This window comes from Mastacembelus armatus, chromosome 24, assembly GCF_900324485.2.
Source record: "Mastacembelus armatus chromosome 24, fMasArm1.2, whole genome shotgun sequence".
Taxonomy (NCBI): Eukaryota; Metazoa; Chordata; class Actinopteri; order Synbranchiformes; family Mastacembelidae; genus Mastacembelus; species Mastacembelus armatus.
Window position 1 is genome coordinate 5232296 of NC_046656.1, and position 20375 is coordinate 5252670.

Consider the following 20375-nt stretch of genomic DNA (forward strand, 5'->3'; position numbering starts at 1 on the left):
TGGCAGAGGTGCCTACACAGCTGGGGCGGCTGGGGAAGTCTCTACCAGTGGTTCCACCTGTGGGAGTAAAGTTGTGCAAGCCTTTTTTTCCACTCTGTCACCTTTAACTTCTTAAAGATTCACCCCTCCAGAGATTATTCAGCTTCACTTCAGAAGACTTGTTTCCACTTCTACTCAGCACACACAATACTCAGCTCCTCTCCACCCACAAAACTCTTGTATTTTCGGGAAATTCAAAATATTGTGTGGTGACTCAACGTGAGTGTGCATGTGGATAGCCTTTCTGATAAGGAATTCAAGTTTACTCTTGCATCTGCAATCTGATACTGCCTTGTAAAAACTCATTTAAAGCTTACTCTTCTGTTATTCTGACGACATCTTCAAGATCCTCCAAATCTTAACTGCTGTTGAGGCCTAAAACATTCGCTGTTGCTACTTTCAAACCTTTTCAGGTTCTTGTGTATTGTGCATAATATTCAGTCACAGCCACTGCTCAATAACTTACACTTGAAATTCCCAGTATGTTCCATGCTTACATAGCCGTACTGCTTTCACCTGTTGCATTTGAGTTGACAGATTTATATTCAGTTGGCATTTGTACTCATGTTACCTCTACAGTGCACATCTATGAATTCTCCTTGTTCCGTAAGTTCTAGATGACTTACACATCGTTCTATCCACATTTATCTTTGACTGGGTTAGACACACTCACTCTTAATATGGACATATTTGAAACAATTCATCAATTTATAAATATGCTTATTGACATAACATTTCAACTGACATGGAAAAGGTTTACACTCATGGCAGCATGTCTCCCAGACTGTTTTTCATCAGTATTGTTTGAAGTTCAGAAGTTGAGTATAAGATAGCTTTCTATTGCATTTTATCTTATCGTCACACACTTAGAACATTCCTCACTTTGCTTTGAACCTGCAGCTGGAGACATATTTGCTCTCAGTTTGTGCAATGAGATGTCGATCACCTCTGTGATGTGGGTGGAGGGATACACAAGTGAATTCCTCAGCACTGTATAGACACATTCCACCCAGCAATTTCCCATACGCACCTTTTCTGAATACAAAAAAACCCCAACTGTTCGAAACTAAAGGTGAAACATTAACCTAACATTAACCTTTGATCTAAAATAAGCAATGCACGAAAGGAAAAGGAAGTAAATGGACAAGGAAGTGTGCCATGATGTTCCAGTGACATTAACTGAGTAAAAATAAGAGTCATTATGTGGCCTTTTTAATATACATAGAAAAAACATTTCTGTTTAAGGTAATGTGACAAGGATGTGTGAATAAAGTTTTTCTGAGTCAAGGTGAGGTGATTTTGAAAGGAAGCCTGTACTTTGGAGCATTTAGGTTCTATGTTATTCATGCTGAATACACTTCAGGAGCTGTAGCTCCACTCTGTCTCAAACCTATGCAGTAAGAGTAAGGTGAACCTTGTTTCTTCCCTGCCCTCTTTCATCTGTATCTACTTCTTTCTTTATCCTTGGACTTTTTTGGGGAGCGGCTGCGGCTCTTGTCCTTGTGGCTGTGGCCTTTATCGCGTCCATCTTTCCCATGTTTGACCCGAGACTTGCTGTGTTTGTGGTCCCTGTCTCTGGAACGGGAGTGCTGGCGGCCCATTTTTCTATCTCGCCTGCTCTCCTCACTGTCCTGGAAATGTAAGACAAGAAAGTGACAAGAAAGAGGCACAAAGATAACTGATGAGAAAGACAAGAGTCAGCAGCATATAAAATAAAATCAAATTCATTTTACAAACATGTCTACAGACGTTTTTTATCATGTGCATACCATGGAAAAGGTCCCTGCTGTCGTGATTCAAAAAAATACCTTGTGCTTTTTGGATTTTCTGCCGTCCTCGTCATCTGAATGATGGCGGTGTCTCTTTTCCTTGTGTTTCTTCTCAGCTTGCCGATGGCTCGTTGCCTCCTCTTCCTCCTCCATTAGCAGATCGTATCTGGAACTTTTGGGAGAGTTATGGAAAAATTAAGAAATTGAGAAAGTCAATGCTGAGAGGTTTCCACCATCAGACTTAATAGTGCAGTCACCATGATAGAGGCTGTACAGCCCAAACTGATACATTACACACGTGGACAAAATTGTTGGTACCTTCCATTAAAGAAAGAAAAACCCACAATGGTCAAATAACTTACATAAAAATTTACTGAAAATAAACTAATGAAAATCAGACATTGCTTTTAAATCGTGGTTCAACAAAAACACTTAAAAAAAACAAACATGAAAAACAAAAATGAAACTGGTCTAGACATAAATGATGGTATTCTTAACATAATATTTTGAGACAATCACTGCAATGAAGCAATGTCTGATTTCCATTAGTTAATTTTCAGTAAATTTTCATTTATTACTTTTGTCAGTTTCAAGTTAGTTCACTGACCATTGTGAGCGATTTTCTTTCTTTAATGAAAAGGTACCAAAAATTTTGTCCGTGTGTGTATGACAGAGGGGGAAAAAAACACAACAGAAAATTAGCCTAGTAACACAAAAAGGATACTCCTGTTTAGGTTTCACTTGATCCTTAAGAGTCAGTTTGGATCGGTTCTCCATATCCTTCTCATAAGCTTTGAAGTCATCTTTCGTATACTTCCCACCTAGGAGACAGAGAATTCATGGGTGTCAGAGTTAGCACAGAATCAGAGACAACATTTGCGTCATGTACACCATTCACATTTTGTATGAGTACCTTTGCCTTTCCATTTGATCTTTGCAACTGACTGGCTGAAGTCCACATGAATGCGACGATCATCAATAAGCACATTGTCCATTTTGAAGTAGGCCTTTTCACAGTCCTCCTGCTGTAGATGTAGAAAGCACAAAAACAGGTACAAAAAAGAAGGATTTATTACTGCCAAACCAAGCAACTGACAAAACTAAAGGTGCATATGGTTTTCCTTAATAACTTCTAAAGGTGTAATTTCATAAATTTACTCTGGGGAATTTGCCCTTAAACTGCTGAAAATGTCATAAATTCCACAACACGAGTTTAGAAGTTATTTTGGTCCCCTGATGAACAGCTAACCACACATAGCCCATTTTCATGATAAATATAGTATATTATTTTTCACTTCGGTGTCATGACACCAACAACACATGTGATGATCACTGACCCATCATAAAAGGGAAGTGGAGTTAATGAATGACTTTTCTTTATTCACATCATGCAGGGGGTTTTCATCTGTCACTTTCACTACAGCAGATACTGTATTTATTGGTGCCTGATGAGCACTTGAATGCACCTTTGACAGAGACCACTTGAACTGGAAAAGTGACACTACGTAATGGAACGTGGGGTATCGATGGTGGTTAGAGATATGCTCACACTTTCATCCATATTCAGACAATATGTTTTGAGCCTTTTCGCACGCAAGCGCGCGCACACACACACACACACACACACAAACGCATGACCACAGTTTACTCACAGAAGATGCTCACCTTTTCAAACTCAATAAAAGCATAACAGAGGGAATCTCCAGTTTTCCAATCTCTGATGATCTCACAGCTACACAGAACAGAGAACCGCAAGAAATGTATTAGCATGAGGGACAATGAAATAATACAGAGCAAATGCTTCGATGTTACCAAATATAAATTTTAAACATACTAAAATCATTTATAAACTAACTACAACTATTAGAATATAAGACAGCACTATGGATTTGGAGGTCAGAGCCACCTTTTTATGGGTCCAAAGCGGGAGAAGATAATTTCCAGGTCCTCGTCTGCCGTCACCGGGTTCAGTTTGCACACAAACAGCACGTTCTCTGGAGGCTTCACATCTGCGTCAGGGAGGTCACCTACCTGGAGGAATGTGGCATAGAATCGTATAGAAATGTGTCACAAAGCATCTTGGGTACGTTCAGTAGAAAGGTAAGATCGGATGTCTTTTTTTCACCATCTCCAGGAGGATGGCCTGAGTCTTGGCCTCTTTCTCCTTCAGCCTCTCCTCCAGCTCCTCAGCTCCTCTTCCATCCGTATCATCAATCACTTCATCTGCTCCGATTCTGCCACTCTGGACAAAGTAAATGATGCACTTACATTTATTGTAGACATTGTTCACCTTAGGTAAACTGTTACTGTTTAATAGCTTTGTATTGACATGCAGGAATGTGTAGACCTGCATTCTTGCAATTACATTTGCACACCTATGACATTGTTGGACTCAAGACTAACAGGTTAAAATACAGATTCGGACTTATTTTATTCCACACGTTCTTCTTGTTACTTGTCAAAATGCCTACATTGCCCAACTCGACTGCTGGATTGGAGAGTAACCCCACACATCCATTATTATTATTTTTTTTTTTTTTTCAGACTTGTTGACTTCAGAGCCCAGCTCACACCGGCTCAATTCACATCATACGTGATATTTAACAGACTTAATAAAGCACCTGTCAGAGACAGAAAAGGCTTTATACAGCTTTGACACTATGCAGCAGTTCTCACCAATATTTACTTGTTCAGATGTGTTAAATCTGTGGAGTTCCTGTTTAAAAGTCAAGCTGTGGCAGTGTACTCACATCTAACTGCTCTTTGGTGGGTTCAGGAGATCGATCGGGGACTGGCAGGTCAGGAGGATCATCAAATGGGTCTTCCAGAATCACAGCGTGGTTTATCCTGGGGAAAATTTGCATTCTGTTCTCACTTTTGTAAAAACATTTATTTTACATTACATTAAATTTATTTATTTATTTATGACAATAAAGGCAACAGCCCTTTTAGTTGCTACTAAGGCTGGGTGATATGGGCGATCATTTTTTTTCCATATCAGTCAATCGATATATCGATATGTATCAGGATATAAACCAAAGCACAGCAGTCAAACATGTGCCTCACTGCTTGGCCTTATATTTCTGCTGTGTGACTCACTGAAAGACCTGTCCATATCGAATAAAAAATGGCTAAATCTTATCGAGATTGACCTTAATCTTATCGTGGTGCAACATAAAATTGTGTATTTGGCACAGCCTTAGTTGATAAAATAACCAAAGTATTTCTGTTGATTATTCTTGCTGCTGAGTCAAGTCAAATCTCTAATCCTGGAAACACATGTCTACCTCACCTGATATCCTGAAATGGAACAAAATCCTTATCAACAAAGGTCTCATTGATTTTAGACAGAACATCCATGCCTTCTGTAACTTCCCCAAACACAGTATGGACTCCATCCAGGTAGTCCAAGTTCTCCCCAGTGGTAATAAGGAACTATGGACAAGAAAACCAAAGATTAAGTAAATGATGCAGCAGATCCTGCAGGAAACTTTGATCTGTTACATATATATGGTTTAAGCTTAAAAAACAAACAAACAAAATGTAAAAACAACCGTAACATCTATTACACCAAAGACCAGTCAAGAAGTCCACAATTACATATAACATGACAATATATTAAATGACATTTTAATGTGGACAAAGCCTTGATTTAAGTTTGAAATAAGAATGAGCTGATAGTCAATATGATTGTTAACTTGTCTTAATAAGATACTCCCTCCAGCCTGGAAATGTAAAAAGAATGTGAAGCAATGGCTTTTGTTGTGGAGGATCAAGGAGCTTTGGCAGCTCTAGGGAAAACCTCAGTGTCAATGTTCATCTTATTCACCTGAGACCCGTGCTGATCGTTTCCATTGTTCACCATGGAGACAGTCCCCTTATTTCTGTGTTTGATGCGTGGTGCTTTCTCTGCATCAAAGAAGCGGGCCTGGTCTCCATACAGTTTGCTAATGGCACATGGAAGAGAACATTTTTCAAGGCAACAAGCATACACACGAGTCACTAATGGTGATGCAGATGACTGACCTGTAGACAGACTCTCCTCCACGGCCAGTCCCAGTGGGATCTCCAGTCTGCACAATGAAGTCTCTCTGAAAAGGAGACAAGCACATTGAGTCTAATAAACAACACACAGGTTTTCAGTGTAAACTCTAGATGCTGTGTCTAATCTACATTACTACTCAGTGTGGTCCCTGAATGACCCTGAACAGATCACTGAGACCGTACCGCCCTCTTCAGGCGAGTCCCGATCAGTTCGTGCCTTGTTTGAAACAGAAAATGACCAACACTGATTCACACAACCTTAATCCTGGACAGGTGTCGTGCCAAAGTAATTATCCCCAACAGGAATTGTATCCCACGTCGTGGGAGCGCGCATGCATTCAGAGTGAAGGTGGACCTGCGTTGTTAGGCTTGAATTTTAGCTAAGCTAATGAAAAAAACAGTAACACTTGGATTCTTTAGCCATCGTATCGAATATAGTTATTTTTCTGCACGATGTTTTCTAATGTGTCTTTCAGTTTGTTTATGTTCCTGTCGAAAGTTATTCTAGCCATTGTCAGCGTTATGTCAGGCTGTAGCCTATTTTACGTGTTTGTTGACTTTCTCCAATGCACTGAGATTGTTAGGTCACTGTTTGGAAGCTACATTCAAACACCCTGTAATGTAATGTGATCTTTCTTTCAATAGAATATGCTCACACAACAGATAGCTACAGTAAAATCGAGGTCGATAGGAGATGTAAACAACCCTACAATAAACTCATCACATTGTCAACAATTGTTTATATAACCGACTTCTAATTGCAAAATAAATGGAGGCCTAGTTTTGGATACTGTCATGAATTACAGTGAATGATCACAACGATCATATTATTGCATAGTATGACATTACAGGGGGATACAAATTATTTCAGATGCAGTTTCCCACCTGACATAAATTGTAACCCCCCCCCCCCATGATGCCAAATGATACTCAAACATCCTGACTGTTATTCTTTACACATTTCTGATCATGCTTCATAAAACTGGAGAGTTTTGACAACTTTTCTCCACTACAACTAAAGTTACAGGAGGATACAGGAGGTTGTCTTGCATGTTCAGCAGTATAAGCATATTTTTTTTTATGTCATCCAGTTCTTATTTATTATCCTTTAAGTTGTTGTTATAAATTATTTAATGTTGTATTTAAGTTTTGTTATTTTTTACTTTTCAATGATTGCATAAAATATGTGCCTCTGCTAAGCAGCGTTTCAGTTCTATGCAGCTAAAACCTGGAATAGTCTTCCTGATGATGTTAGACAAGCCTCAACTCTGGCAATGTTTAAGTCCAAGCTAAAAACCTTTCTTTTTAGTGTGGCATATAACATATGACAACTGACAGTTTTATCCAAAAAGATTTATCTGCACTCAGTTTCCTTTAATATTAATTTTTAAAAAAAACAAAAAAAAAAACTGTTTTGTCACTACTTTTGTCCTGTTGGGGGAGACAATCGGACTCATGGTCAGTACTCTAGGTTGATTAGGTTAGGAACCTTCGTTCTAAAGCCAATTGGGTGAGGGACTCAGGGGTTAGGAACCCAGGCGCTTTAGTGTTATCCTTAGAATACGGGTCTAAACAGCTGTAGACTTAAATAAGGGGTTTGGAACCTCCAGCTGTAGTCTACTCGATCCTAGACGTAAGAGTCCAGGACTCAGGATCGTCTCCGCAGATAGTCTGTTGAGGTACTTTTAGTCCATCAGGGATGGGACAAACTGAAAGTAGGGGACCCACAAATATGGGTCAGCGTGGTCCGATAGTCGATATCATGAGGGTCAAATATGGTGACAAAGCGGTGGCATGCCTACAAACATGGCTCATCACTATTTGCTGTTTCTCATTTTGATTTTTGCTTTTGTATTTTTAACTTGTCTTTTATTTCTGTAAAGCACTTTGAATTACTCTGTGTATGAATTGTGCTATATAAATAAACTTGCCTTGCTATTAAATAAATCCTTAGAAGAAGGAAATCTAATCTAAATTAATTTGTATCCTCCTGTAACTTTAGTTGTAGTGGAGGAAAGTTGTCAAAACTCTCCAGTTTTATGAAGCATGATCAGAAATGTGTAAAGAATAACAGTCAGGATGTTTGAGTATCATTTGGCATCATGGAGGGGGGGAATACAATTTATGTCAGGTGGGAAACTGCATCTGAAATAATTTGTATCCCCCTGTAATGTCATACTATGCAATAATATGATCGTTGTGATCATTCACTGTAATTCATAACAGTGTCCAGTACTAAAAGACACATTAGAAAACATCGTGCAGAAAAGAACTATATTCAATACGATGACTAAAGAATTCAAGTGTTACTGTTTTTTCATTAGCTTAGCTAAAATTCAAGTCTAACAACGCAGGTCCACCTTTAGTCTGAGTGCATGCGCGCTCCCGCGGCGTGGGATACAATTCCTGTCGGGGATAATTACTTTGGCACAACACCTGAACAGTTCGTCCTACCTGCACACTGTGGATCAGGCAGTAGTTGTAGTATTTTATCTTGCATAATTTTAGAAAATTCAGGCACGCTACAAAGGAAACACAGAGAACATGTTAGGGTTAGACAGTTCTAACTGAAATCCTTAATATTATTTAGCTTTAAGAGTGCGGTCTTATTCTAATTGTGCTGCTGATGATGAATTAAGTGTTATGTTAGCGAAGCCCCAATAAACACATTTGACTGAAGAAGCAAACAAGCTAACAGCCTTAGCTAGCAGCGCCTTATTATGTCACTTAGCTTAGCAGCAGCTTCCTCATAGAGTAGCCAGTTTGTAAAACTAGCTCCCGTTTCATGCAGCCTGCTTTATTTTCTTACTTTTAGGTCTTTCGTCTGTAAACAAATCAATTACAACATCGCCCAGCGTCGTTTCAAGTAGCACCGCCATGCTGACGTGAACTGATCTCGCGAGAACATCATTTAGCTCCAAAATCCCGCACGCCTGCGCAGTGCATATGTGTTGCTCAATGTTTTTGTTATAGGTGTCTTGCTGCCGCTATTTAAGTTAAGACTACACAAAATGGAAATGACACTTTCTATTATATTTCTTCTCTTTGCCTCAGCAGCCAGCACAGAGTCCTCGCCAAGGCAGCTGAATACGGTAAGAGCCAAAATGGCAGCGAGTATCGAGGCAGCATGGTGATGTTGATGTTAGCATCAGATGGTTTTATAGTGGTATTCACCGTCGCGTCTGTTTGTGTTTCCTGCTTTTGTTATTTTTCATTACTGACATCCACAGGAAAACATCCTGATAAACGTGACGACAGGGACGTTTGCGGACACACAGCTACAGGATGCCAGCAGCTTGCAGGTAACTCAATATGTGTAAGACACAACATCGGAGTGTGTGTTTGAAGCACAGAGACAGACCAGTCACGGCTCGCCGCTGTTGTCTCTGCCCCCAGATCAACCTGAACATATCGGTTGGTGAAGAGCAGGTGTTGGTCAATGATGTCCCGGTCCAGCTGTCAGAGGTCACCAGGTTCAGCTGCCCAGCACTGCTCTGTGAGTTTTCTTTTCCTCCCCTTACTCGGAGGTTCACCACTTTTGATTAATCACATCCGATCGCCTTAATGACACTTTACCTTCTCCAAATATTGTGTTGTCCGAGTGCAATAGACATTTCAATTGATAAATGACTTGACTGATTAATTAGTAGTTTTATTGAGAGGCTACTGGAGTGGGAGCCATGGGTTGTAGCTACATCCTTGAAGAGACACAGTATGTCACCAGCTTGTCAGTACTGCTTTGTGTTTTTCCAGTGGACAGCATTAATGGGAGCAGTGAGTTTGAATCTGGGGACATGGTGTCTACTGTCACTCGGGTGATGGTGAGCCAGAACCGGCTCTACAGCGACTCTGAGGAGGTGGTGGCCATGCAGGTGTTCAGTGAAGTCATAGAGATGGAGGGCAAAGAGGTGAACAGAGTTGTATCAGTGCACTGTAAATATTGTTGTTACATCATATAAAGTTTTAGGTCCAGTATTAAAAACCATAACTTTAGCTACTGAGAAAATGTGTTGGAAAAAATATTAAGATGTTCTGATCAACATGTGTGTGTCATTAAATTCTGTTGCTCTCTTTCAACTGTTTTACCACTTTACTGAACAAGTACATTAATGTCTGCTTGCAAATGTGATTTAGAAGCGTGGCATTTGATTTCACACTATTTTGGTTTGAATTGTTTAGGTTCAGCAGCCTGACATGTGTGAGGTGAAGATACTGATGAGCCCACATTTCCAGAAACTAGCTCAGTTTACCAACATCTACCCCATTGGACACAGTGAGATCTTTAAGGTTCCCAGGGAGAACGATGTGGTTGTCACAGATCCACCAAATCCCAGAAAAGGTATGAAACTATGCGCTTTTTGCCAATGGACACAGAATAAACCAGTCAGAGCAACAAACGATATGATGCAGCAAACCTAGCGTTAATCCATCATGGCGTGAGGTAGAGCAGAGATGCTAGTGAATGACTGTTTTTGTTGAGAAAACATGAGAACACACTGAGTTATCACCAGTTCTTTGCATATTTTTGAACAGAGTAAACAGCAAAAGCCAGTTGTTGAAAGATTTGTAGACTTCAGACTGGCAATGAGAAACGTTACAAAGGAGTCATGCATAAAGCCCGCCCCATTGCAGATAAATGGCTGTGACTGGCCTGGTTCTTTTGAAGCCGTAGGAAATGACTCCCCAAGGCAGGGGGTCGAAAGAATGTGGGTCTGGCCAGGCCAACAACACTAGGCATATTATTTTTTTTATTTCTTCCACACTTTTCATCAGATGAAGATCAGCTGATCTCCCAGACCACTAGCCAGTACCCCCTGAAGCACACTGAGACCACCCAGGAAGAGATTGCAGCTCCTGGAAAGCTCCCAGAGACTCCTCTGCGTATGGACCCTGACCTGCTGTATGATGTCAGATACGATGATGAATTTGATGACAGAGAGCCGAGCCAGCCAGATCAAATTCAGATGGAAACTCCACCCAAAGAAATAATATCATCTTACTCTGTAAGCAAAATCTGATGCTAGATCTAGTTAGTGGCGTATACATGGTGTTTCAGAGGTGTTAGCCAAAGTTGCCAGTGGTAGGTATGGTTTGCTATGTAGGAATATTAATGTATATGCCAGATGTGTTACGTTAAGGTGAAACCCCACATTAGATAACCACAGTGCAAACAGGCTTTACTTGTAAGAAACTGCCTTATTCTCTTTAAAAACGTGTGTAGAGTGTATCGCCTTGGTCACTGCCTGAGCAATCACAAAGTCACACACTAGAATTGTAAATGCACATTAAGCGATAAACACACAAGCTTCTTTACCATTTTTTCTTAAAAACTCTTAGGACTTTGAACGTTTTTCACATATCTTTTTCTGATTCGTCTATTTTATGGCATGCAATCTCCCCATTAGCTCTCAGTCATCCTGGTTTGTTTTCTAGCCTTTTATGTGCACACAGACACTACATACTATATGTTGCAGCTCACTGATTCATGTCCATCCTGTCCTTAGGCCATGTGTCAGTGGGTGGAGCAAGTGAGGGAGCGCTTGAGGCGTCTGTGCTCTGAGTCCCTACCTCTGTTCTTCCTGGTTATGTGGGTGGTGGTGATTGGTGTTGTCGGGTCTGCCGTCATCGTCAAGATCTTGGACATGTTCTTCCCAACATGTGAACACAAGTAAGTTTGGTTCACAGGGTGTATGAACAAATAATATGTTGGAATATCCACTGACCAGTTGACCTCTCTTACTGGTTGTCTTCCAAATGCTGAACCTTTCTTCCTATATTTTTTTTGAAGGCACATTTTTCACTTAAACCCTGTCACTCTAATGCCGGAGGATGAGAAGGAGACCCTGCTGGACAACATTGAAACAGAAGCAGAGGAAGAAGAGAAGAAGCCTTGAATGAGGATCAGTTTGTTCAACTCCTTTATTTTCAGTTTGTTCTTGTGCATTCTTGAACCTAGGTTGCTGTGTTACATTTTGAACTGGGTTTGTCCCTAACTTATGTTCAAGTTACTTTTTACTAGCAGTGACCTACAGTACTATTACAAAACATGTCATAGCAAAGCGGCTTATTCCTCCAGTTTTTGTTTGAATGAGACTCTCAGCTGAAGGTCCGTTTAATAGCTTTTCTTCATGATCATGTAATGTGGTCAAACGCTTTGAAGCTCAGCTATTAAAGGAGCAGATAGACGTTTTGCTAAATGTACTCATTTGCAAGCATTTACCTTAGCTTAGCATAAATACTGGAAACTGGGAAACAGCTAGCCTGCATGTTGATTGTTTCACCAGCCTTACTAGAGGTTGATTCTTCACATTCCTTTCATACAACAGAAAGGAAACAAGCATCTGAAATGTGGAACTATTCCTTTAAGCCAACATGGGCAGCACATCACTATGCTCATCAAATGCTCAGTAAAAAACTGAAGTTTGAACATGTGCAGTTCCACGGAAAAACAAATCCCTGGTGAGACTGTTTTGTCATACTCATTTATTTATTTGGCTGCTGAGGGCAGATGTAAGTACATTATAACAAATGAATATGAACAAACTGAACATTTTAGGGGCTGCATTCTGTAGTTTAGTTTTTATGTTCACTGAAAAGATTTTCTATATGTAGCAGTTCTGTACAGCTCATGTTTTTTTTTTCTCACACTACGTTCTTGTCCGCTGCTGAGAAATGTCCAGACGGACGGTATCTAAAGTCCTACAATGAGTTTATTCTAAATATCTTTCATATGAGGCAGGAAGTACTACTTATCCAAAAAAAAAAGATGCAGATCACTATGTCTAGAAAATGTCTTTATGTTGCCACATTCAATGATTGTTTCCATCCTGCACTACTTTAAAACTCAATCTGAATGTCAGTACTGTAAAGAACACCTCCCTCCATGCCTGTCGCTCACCACTGAGATGCATATGTCGATTGTTTTTCTCCACAGTGCCTCAGTGACTGTTTTGCTGATTTTGTGTGTGGCTGCCTGTCACTGATAAATTTAGGTAGACAATAACTGAGATTGTTCAGTTCTGTGCACTCTAAACTTGTAAGATCACTGTGACAAGACTGATATAAAAAGACTGATATAAAAATAGGACCTGCACAAGGTGTGATGACCACAAATTAGTAACCACAGTTATTGTAAAGAATCAGCATTTAAGTTTTAGTTTGAGGGTGAAAAGTGGAGTTGACCTTTGATTGATGTTTTTTTTTTGTTGTAAATGTTATGATTAATTAGAGAAGAATGATAGTGAGATGATAAATCTACTGAGTATTGTTTCCAGTGTGTCACTCGAAAGTGTTTTATTCATTCTATACTCAGCAAGTGTCATGTTTTTCTGTGTTATTTCAAAACCTACTTGTCACAGTTAAAAAAAAAAAAGAAAAAAAAAAAAGACCCTTACAACATCAGCTTGTGTGCTTCAGAGCAGCTGAGGCTGTGACTTTGTCTCTCCCTGGGGTTTGGTTAAGCTGCAGGATGCATGACTGCTGCATTAGCAAAAGGTGCATGTGTAGTCTAGCTAGTGAATGCAGTTACACATTAAAACTAGGAAACAGCATGATGACTCAAAACAGCCCGCCATGAATTTTAAATGGACGTATCCACTATAACAAAGTGCTATAGATGACACTAAAGTAGTGTTGAACACACAGTATGGCAGGCGTGAATTCAGACGACTGAAGAATAAAATATTTTAATTAGTTCTTTGTCTAAATGTTGTTTGGCCAAGGTGTTCTTAATTTGAGACATTTGTGTATATAAATTGTATAAATTACAAATGGACTGTGCAACTGGTTCTAAAATACTGCTCATTAAACGCTTTCCCTACGACCAACTTACATGTATTGTCTTTATTGTGGTTGTGCAGGCTGAGAGAGCACACTGATGAACATGTGTCAGTTATCTGGTGATAGCACAGAAAGCTTCAGTAAGAGCAGTCTCAGCATTATAACAAAACAACTGAAGGACCATATGGCTTGGTTTGAGTACTGTACATGCTAAACAAAGTTACTTCTAAGACAATGGTAGTGTCCATAAACATTAACTTTATTTATAGAAATATCTTAAGCATTATGTTCATAAATACAATTCACAATATATCAAAGAACCATGCACTTCCACAATGTCAAATAAAATTAATTGCTTTAAACAAAAAAAGGAAAGAAAACAAACACAAATTTGATTGTCAGTTGTCTTAGTATGTCAGATACAGTGGTACACAGCAGCAATAAAACATCTCTGGAAATGAACTGAACTGTCAGTGTGCTGCAGGTAACGTGTCCTTGGTTTAGTTAGTGTTTAAAACAGCTCTATTTGACTTGTGTTATGCTGTTCATTGAACATCTTTGAATACAAGATTATCACACTTTGTGACTGAAAAGATTTTCAAAAGTAAAAAAAAAAAAAAAAAAAAAAAAAACTCTTTTCACCTAGTTTTCCATGTTGACTCTTTTGCCACCTGTCATTATTATAATGTACAATGCACTTGTTTACCTAATTTAATAAACATTACCTTCCATATCAACTAATGGATTCAGTACTAACACAGCCTGACACTTACAGCCATGCTAAATCTCATTGCTACTGTGATCACACAATGTACTTGCACTTTCAGATGCAACTGGATCCAGCTTTTCTCAGCAGGAGCCAAATTCATCAATCCACTTCTCATACTTCTCCAGGTCAGCCGCAGATACAGATTTGGACACTTTCTTCAGAGCTGACTCAAAGTCATCCATGGTTGTGGGCATATGCATCTCGTCCCGAGAAATGTTGCGGATCTCTTCTGGGGTGAGGCCCTCAATTCTTCGCCTCATGGCCATCAGAGAGGCATCCCTGTAGCATCATGCAAGAGTTACATTTAAACATCTTGTTGACTGTATTACAACTGTGACATGGATCTTATTCTGTGCACAAATGTGTTGTCTCTGTACTGTTTGCAAAAAATTAAAAAAGAAAGCTACTGTGAAAATAGCCAGCATGGCCCGACCTGCAAACATTGGTGATGTCAGCTCCTGAGTAACCCTCCATTTGCTCTGCGATCTTGTCCAAATCCACATCACTGGCCAGCTCTAGCTCCTTCAAGTTGATCCTGAGCAACTCCACTCGCCCCTTGGCTGCAAACATAAAGGCCACGGTCAGTGAAGCAGCCAACACCAGAGTCCATAGTAACATCCATCTGAACACTTCCCACTAATAATGTTTATTAGTATGTATGGAGACTACACTGGTAGGCAGTAAAGATATGACTCTACTTGAAGGCAGAGGGATGTAGATCCTCTTCTCCAGCCGCCTCCGCAGAGCTTCATCAATGTCCCATGGGAAGTTGGTGGCAGCCAGGACCATAACCATCTTTGACGGGTCATCATTTTCTGATGCTCCACCAACGCCTATAAGACAGCAACAACATAAAAACTGAATGTTTTGATCAAGAGGCATGTGAATTACAAACAGTTCACACATATATGGAATGCTGGAAAACAGAATATATTGCATAAAATTCATTGGCTGGTTTCCACCATTAATGCTGGCAAAATGCTATAAGACAAACTTTTTTTTTTTAAATCAATTACAAAATTTCATGCAAAAATAAATAAATTAAGATTATGTCAGCTTGTTATTGTACCATCCATCTGCACCAGCAGCTCTGCCTTGACTCTCCGGCTGGCCTCATGTTCCTCTGATGTGCCCCTGCGGCTGCACATCGAGTCAATTTCATCAATGAAGATTGTAGTGGGAGCGTAAAACCGTGCCTGCACCAGGACAAACAATGCAAACACAATGACACAGTACAAGTCAACAATGTGTTATTTTGTTTGGTACACTACCAGGTAGGCTACTGCACATTTACCTAAATAACATTAAATCTGCCAGTAGGGAGCACTTTTGAATCAAGCTCCTTCCACAGTTTTTTAGTTCTGGACAGCACAATTAATTATAATGAAGTAGTACTTTTACAGATGTTGTTAAACTTGCACAGGAACTTTAATGAAACCATGAAGAGCGTGTTTCTTTAAACATGAGGGTGTACTTACCATTTCAAAAAGAAGGCGAACTAGCTTCTCTGACTCCCCTCTGTACTTGGAAGTGAGAGTAGATGAGGAAACATTGAAGAATGTGGTCCTGCATTCAGTAGCAACTGCTTTGGCCAAGAGTGTCTTCCCTGTGCCTGGTGGTCCCACCATAAGCACTCCCTAAAATAAGGAATGACTTTTGTGAAAGCAATGCATATGATGAGAAATAAAATGAATATATCTACAGTCAGGACCTTCCATGGTCTTCTTATGCCTTTGAAAAATGCTGGCATCCACATCGGCAGTACAACTGCTTCTTTCAGGAGTTTTTTGGCATCTTCTAAGTCTGCAATGTCATCCCTACAAAAACAGGTGAGAGACTGCAGTCTACATATAAAAATACATTCAATAATGGTATGATATTACTCAATGTTGAATATAATCCTAACATTCAACAATCTTGACCATTTTTTGGCTTTACTGGACGACTGAAATGATAGATGGGGAAAGGAAACATGGGGAGAGAAAGATCCCCAGCCAGAATCAAACCAGAGACTCTGCAGTTACATAGTACAAATGTTAACCACGGGTCACAGGAAAATCCCTTCCAATAGCCTGTTAAGACACTGTAGTATAATAATTTGAGCTATATACATTGTCATATACTCAACTAAAATATGTTGCTGATGGGTCTTTTGCCAAATTCTCTGAGTAGTAATTTTAGCATAAAGTAGCTTCACAGTAGGTAAGCTATCACCATAGAAAATGATTCTGAGTTTGATTTTTTTTCCTGTAAGAGGAACAGAACAGAATTTCATCTCTCAATTCTTTGAGTTTTTTAAGTGCTGAACAAATGCAACACAATGAACACAGAAAGCATCACTTGTGTAGGTGACCTTCCCTTCTATGGAAATAAAGCCAACAAACAAACTTGTGAAAAGATACCATTTAACATTTGGATTCTGGGATATAATATCTCTCTCCAGAGCTTCCACAAGGTCTTTGTCATATCCAGTCCCATCGAACTTTTTCACTTCTTTCTCTTGGACATCTGCTTTGTTCTGAAAGGCAGACAAAACATTATTTGGCTGCTTCAATGAAACCCATGTGGTCTGTCAGACAGAAAAACTGACAGGCTAAGTGCAGCTTATACACAAGGTACACAAGCAGCATGTGTGTAGTGAATAATTAGCAATGTAACATGTTTTTTTTCTGAATATATGTTATATAAGACAGTATAATGAAGCAGAAAGTTGCGTTCTTTCAAGATGATTCCACCAACATGTCGTTAACCTTATCATCCTTTCCTTTGCCCACAGCCTCCTTTGCCTCCTTCTTTTCTTTCCCCTCCTTTGCTTTTCTTTCCCCTCCTTTGCTTTTGTCCCCGTTGGCCCCACGAGGTGAGTGTCTGTGCTGCGCCCTGACAGCCACACTCAGGCGGTGGTTGGGAGGTTTGCTGTCTTTAAATGGATTAGTGGGCTGTCTAACTGGAGAGGGAGAAGGTCTGTGAAGACACAGGATGAAGAAGGGGCTGTTAACAAGTATATTACTTAGAATCTGTTAAACTGTTTTAGCATGTCACTGTATTAACTGTTGTAATTACATTTAGACAGGACTAAGAAAAAACAAGAAAATTAGGCCATAAGTCTGCAAAATTGACATTGTGAGTCTGAAAGCTAATTTAAATAAAACAACAAATGGCACTTCTCAGGGTGTATACATATATGGCCATCAAATAAATAAACATCTTATAAAGATGATATTTCTTAACACATAGTGTATGGTACATGTTTAACAAGTGTATTAATGCAACCAGACAAAAAACAAAGAGGCAGTGTGAGGTTTAAAGGACACATCCCAGAGCAGGAAAAACCAGGCTCAAATCAGGGACTCAAGTTGGCTAATCTTAATCATATGACTACATCAGGGCTATTGTTCACAGACTAATAGTTAATATAACCCCTGATCACAAGGGCAAACTGCACAGGTGAACAGTGAACTAGATCTACAGTCTTAAAGTATAAAAATAAAAAAATAGAACTAAGAAAACTGAATTAAGCAATTGATGAGAGAAGCTGAAAATTAAAGCTGTGTGTAAATGACTGTATGGACTGTAATACCTTTGTTCAATGTGCACTGGCCTTTTTTCATAATCATCATGGTTACTGGGTTTAGGAGGTGTGGCATTCAGCTGGAAGTTCTCCAGAGTCGACATTATATCCTGAACCTGTTGATTCTCTTCACTAATTTCTTGCCACAACTGTGAAACACAGATATATAATATAAGAACTGCTGGATTTCCTTGTCAATGTGATCTGAGCAGTTACTAGTGCCATATTTACCTGCTGCCATCTCTGCTGGAAGCTGCTGTCCCGCACAGTGTAGGCATACTTTTTAATTTGTTCTAGCAATCCATGATAGAGAACGCTGGCTGAGCTGTAGTTTCCCAGCAAGGCGTATTCGCGGGCCAGCTTCACGTTCTCACTGATTTCTCGTAGACTCATGCTGCTGTAGAGACATGTCAGGGGTCAAAAGTAATTGGACACTTTGCTACTAAATGAATTACTACTACCATAAAAGCTTAAAGACATGGCTCAGAGTTCAGGTGGAGCTCTGTCAACAGGAGGAGTGAAGAGGTGACCATGCTAATGAAGAAGATGATACTGAGGAACATCTCTCTGGATATCAGAGGTTGTTGGTGGAGGCAAACACCAGTTTGGCAAAACTGAACAAGAGTTTTACCCAGAGTGGTAACAACTATTTTAAGTTTTAAAATTTTTCGTGGAAACGCCAGGGTGAACTGTTTCACATCTAAACGGAACAAAGCAAGTACAGTTCAGATTATGAGCATCTTAATAGGTAACACTGCATGAAGAGCATCAAGCTAACTAAAGGCATAACGTTAGATAAACATGCAGTGGTACCTGAATCTCCAGGCCAGGGGAGAGACCCTGCCTCAGGTGGAGGAGTTTAAGTATCTTGGGATCTAGTTCACGAGTGAGGGAAGGACTGACAGACGGTTCAGGGGGCATCAGCAGCAGCAATGAGGTCAATGCACCGGTCCGATGTGGAGAAGAAGGAGCTGAGCAGAAAGATCATCCATCCATCTCCATTCCTACTCTCACCTATGGTCATGAGCTTTGGGTCGTGACCGAAAGGACAAGATTTCGGATACAAGCGGCTGAAATGAGCTTCCTCCGCAGGGTGGCCGGGCGCTCAGAGGAGCTCGGAGTAGAGCCGCTGCTCCTCCACATCGAGAGGAGCCAGCTGAAGTGGCATGGGCATCTGTACCGGATGCCTCGTGGGCGCCTCCCTGGGGAGGTGTTCCAGGCATGTCCCACCGGGAGGAGGCCCCGGGGAAGACCCAGGACACGGTGGAGGGACTATGTCACTCGGCTGGCCTGGGAACGCCTCGGTGTCCCCCCGGAAGAGCTGGAGGAAGTGTCCAGGGGAAATTGACTCAGGGCATCCCTGCTTAGACTACTGCCCTCACGACCCGGAGCGGAAGAAGATGGATGGATGGTACATGAACAGTCTTTAAAGTCACCTTGGTACAATAACGAGCTTAGAAACTACACGTAGTTTGTTTCCCACCTTCGGTGCCTTATGACCTAACAGGGTGGCTAATGTTATTCCCTTCAGTCTGGCTGTTTTTCCTGGATTAGCAGCAGCCGCGCCCAAATGTTTACGGCAAAATGCGACACAAAGGTCTATGAACAAGACGCCATCTCTTTCTGTAGAATAGCTTTATGAAGGAAACTTAAAACAACTTACATTCACGCTGCGAGGTGCTGCCAAAAGTCCGTACTAGCGACACATCCCTCACTTTGACTTTGAAGCGGGATGGTTGTTTTCCTGTCTCTGGTAACGCTACAGGAACAACATATGCAAAAGCACTGTCTTCACAATACTGCTCCTGTCCTAGCTGAACTAACACAGGCTGTGACAAAACTAGTTTGGATTAGTTTCTACTAAACTTTTCAGATGAACACTGCTCTGACGAGTTCCGCTGTGGCAGCTCAGACAGGATACAGACTCTGGAGCAAACGCCTGACTTCCGCTCGGAACCTTCAAAGTAAAGCCGAATAAAAATGTTCAAATCTTAAGCCCAGCTCAAACTACAGGATTTTAAAAATCCTACCCGCTTCTGAAATCTGGTTGCAGCACACACACGAGGAGAATCTTTGCAGATTATCTTCCCTCAAATGTTAAACATGATCATTAAACACTTCAAGATCATAGTGCCAGAGGGGGCGCCTCACGTGATCCAGAGGGGACCCGGAAAAACGGGTGTAAACGTCTATAGCAGACGGCCACTGACGCTTCAAGGGTTTGTTTACATTTGCTAGCCTAGCGCGCTAGCAGCTTTCTATATTCACCTGGTACGTTTATAACCGACGCGATTTCTCCCCAGCTCTTCTCCTTATCTGTATTATGCTGCAGCTTTGATGAAACAAACAGTCATGTCACATCTCAACAAGTTCCTCCTCCATCTCTGAAGTCCAACAGGTCTGTACT

The 20375-nt window shown here is 40.5% G+C and overlaps 3 protein-coding genes across 5 annotated transcripts; 1 reads left to right on the top strand and 2 right to left on the bottom strand.

Moving 5' to 3' along the window:
• Window positions 1-1229: 1229 nt before the first annotated feature.
• ppil4 (peptidylprolyl isomerase (cyclophilin)-like 4) lies at window positions 1230-8794 on the bottom strand. Its single transcript, XM_026318263.1, has 13 exons — window positions 8662-8794; window positions 8307-8374; window positions 5835-5899; window positions 5638-5755; window positions 5101-5243; window positions 4559-4655; window positions 3934-4050; window positions 3715-3839; window positions 3474-3540; window positions 2722-2833; window positions 2533-2629; window positions 1848-1980; window positions 1230-1670 (listed from the first exon to the last, which is right to left on the bottom strand). Exons 1-13 carry the CDS (start codon window positions 8729-8731, stop codon window positions 1476-1478), a joined length of 1407 nt encoding a protein of 468 aa, XP_026174048.1. The 5' UTR covers window positions 8732-8794; the 3' UTR covers window positions 1230-1475.
• On the top strand, window positions 8785-13678 carry ginm1 (glycoprotein integral membrane 1). Its single transcript, XM_026318264.2, has 8 exons — window positions 8785-8944; window positions 9083-9154; window positions 9249-9348; window positions 9606-9760; window positions 10032-10191; window positions 10626-10855; window positions 11357-11520; window positions 11641-13678. Exons 1-8 carry the CDS (start codon window positions 8864-8866, stop codon window positions 11744-11746), a joined length of 1068 nt encoding a protein of 355 aa, XP_026174049.1. The 5' UTR covers window positions 8785-8863; the 3' UTR covers window positions 11747-13678.
• Window positions 13679-13869: 191 nt separating this feature from the next.
• On the bottom strand, window positions 13870-20375 carry katna1 (katanin p60 (ATPase containing) subunit A 1). Of its 3 annotated transcripts, none has more exons than XM_026318261.2 (11): window positions 20237-20375; window positions 18200-18365; window positions 17978-18117; window positions 17151-17361; window positions 16803-16918; window positions 16112-16217; window positions 15879-16037; window positions 15470-15596; window positions 15099-15233; window positions 14834-14960; window positions 13870-14679 (listed from the first exon to the last, which is right to left on the bottom strand). In XM_026318261.2, the coding sequence occupies exons 2-11, from the start codon at window positions 18359-18361 to the stop codon at window positions 14481-14483; spliced, it is 1482 nt and encodes a 493-aa protein (XP_026174046.1). In that variant the 5' UTR covers window positions 18362-18365; window positions 20237-20375; the 3' UTR covers window positions 13870-14480. The 3 variants fall into 3 exon arrangements, with proteins under 3 accessions (XP_026174046.1, XP_026174047.1, XP_026174045.1); XM_026318262.2 differs by lacking the exon at window positions 20237-20375 and adding an exon at window positions 19632-19912 and having other exon boundaries at window positions 18200-18362; XM_026318260.2 differs by lacking the exon at window positions 20237-20375 and adding an exon at window positions 19632-19912.

Coding starts and splice junctions, on each gene's coding strand:
- ppil4 (XM_026318263.1), bottom strand. CDS start 8,731: ATGGCGGTGCTACTTGAAACGACGCTGGGCGATGTTGTAATTGATTTG. Junction 5,756..5,834: donor GGAGGAGAGTCTGTCTACAG/GTCAGTCATCTG, acceptor ATGTGCCATTAG/CAAACTGTATGGAGACCAGG. Junction 2,834..3,473: donor CTTTTATTGAGTTTGAAAAG/GTGAGCATCTTC, acceptor CTACATCTACAG/CAGGAGGACTGTGAAAAGGC.
- ginm1 (XM_026318264.2), top strand. CDS start 8,864: ATGGAAATGACACTTTCTATTATATTTCTTCTCTTTGCCTCAGCAGCC. Junction 9,155..9,248: donor AGGATGCCAGCAGCTTGCAG/GTAACTCAATAT, acceptor CTCTGCCCCCAG/ATCAACCTGAACATATCGGT. Junction 10,856..11,356: donor AAATAATATCATCTTACTCT/GTAAGCAAAATC, acceptor TCCTGTCCTTAG/GCCATGTGTCAGTGGGTGGA.
- katna1 (XM_026318261.2), bottom strand. CDS start 18,361: ATGAGTCTACGAGAAATCAGTGAGAACGTGAAGCTGGCCCGCGAATAC. Junction 17,362..17,977: donor CCAGTGCACATTGAACAAAG/GTATTACAGTCC, acceptor GTGTCTTCACAG/ACCTTCTCCCTCTCCAGTTA. Junction 14,961..15,098: donor CTACATCCCTCTGCCTTCAA/GTAGAGTCATAT, acceptor TTATGTTTGCAG/CCAAGGGGCGAGTGGAGTTG.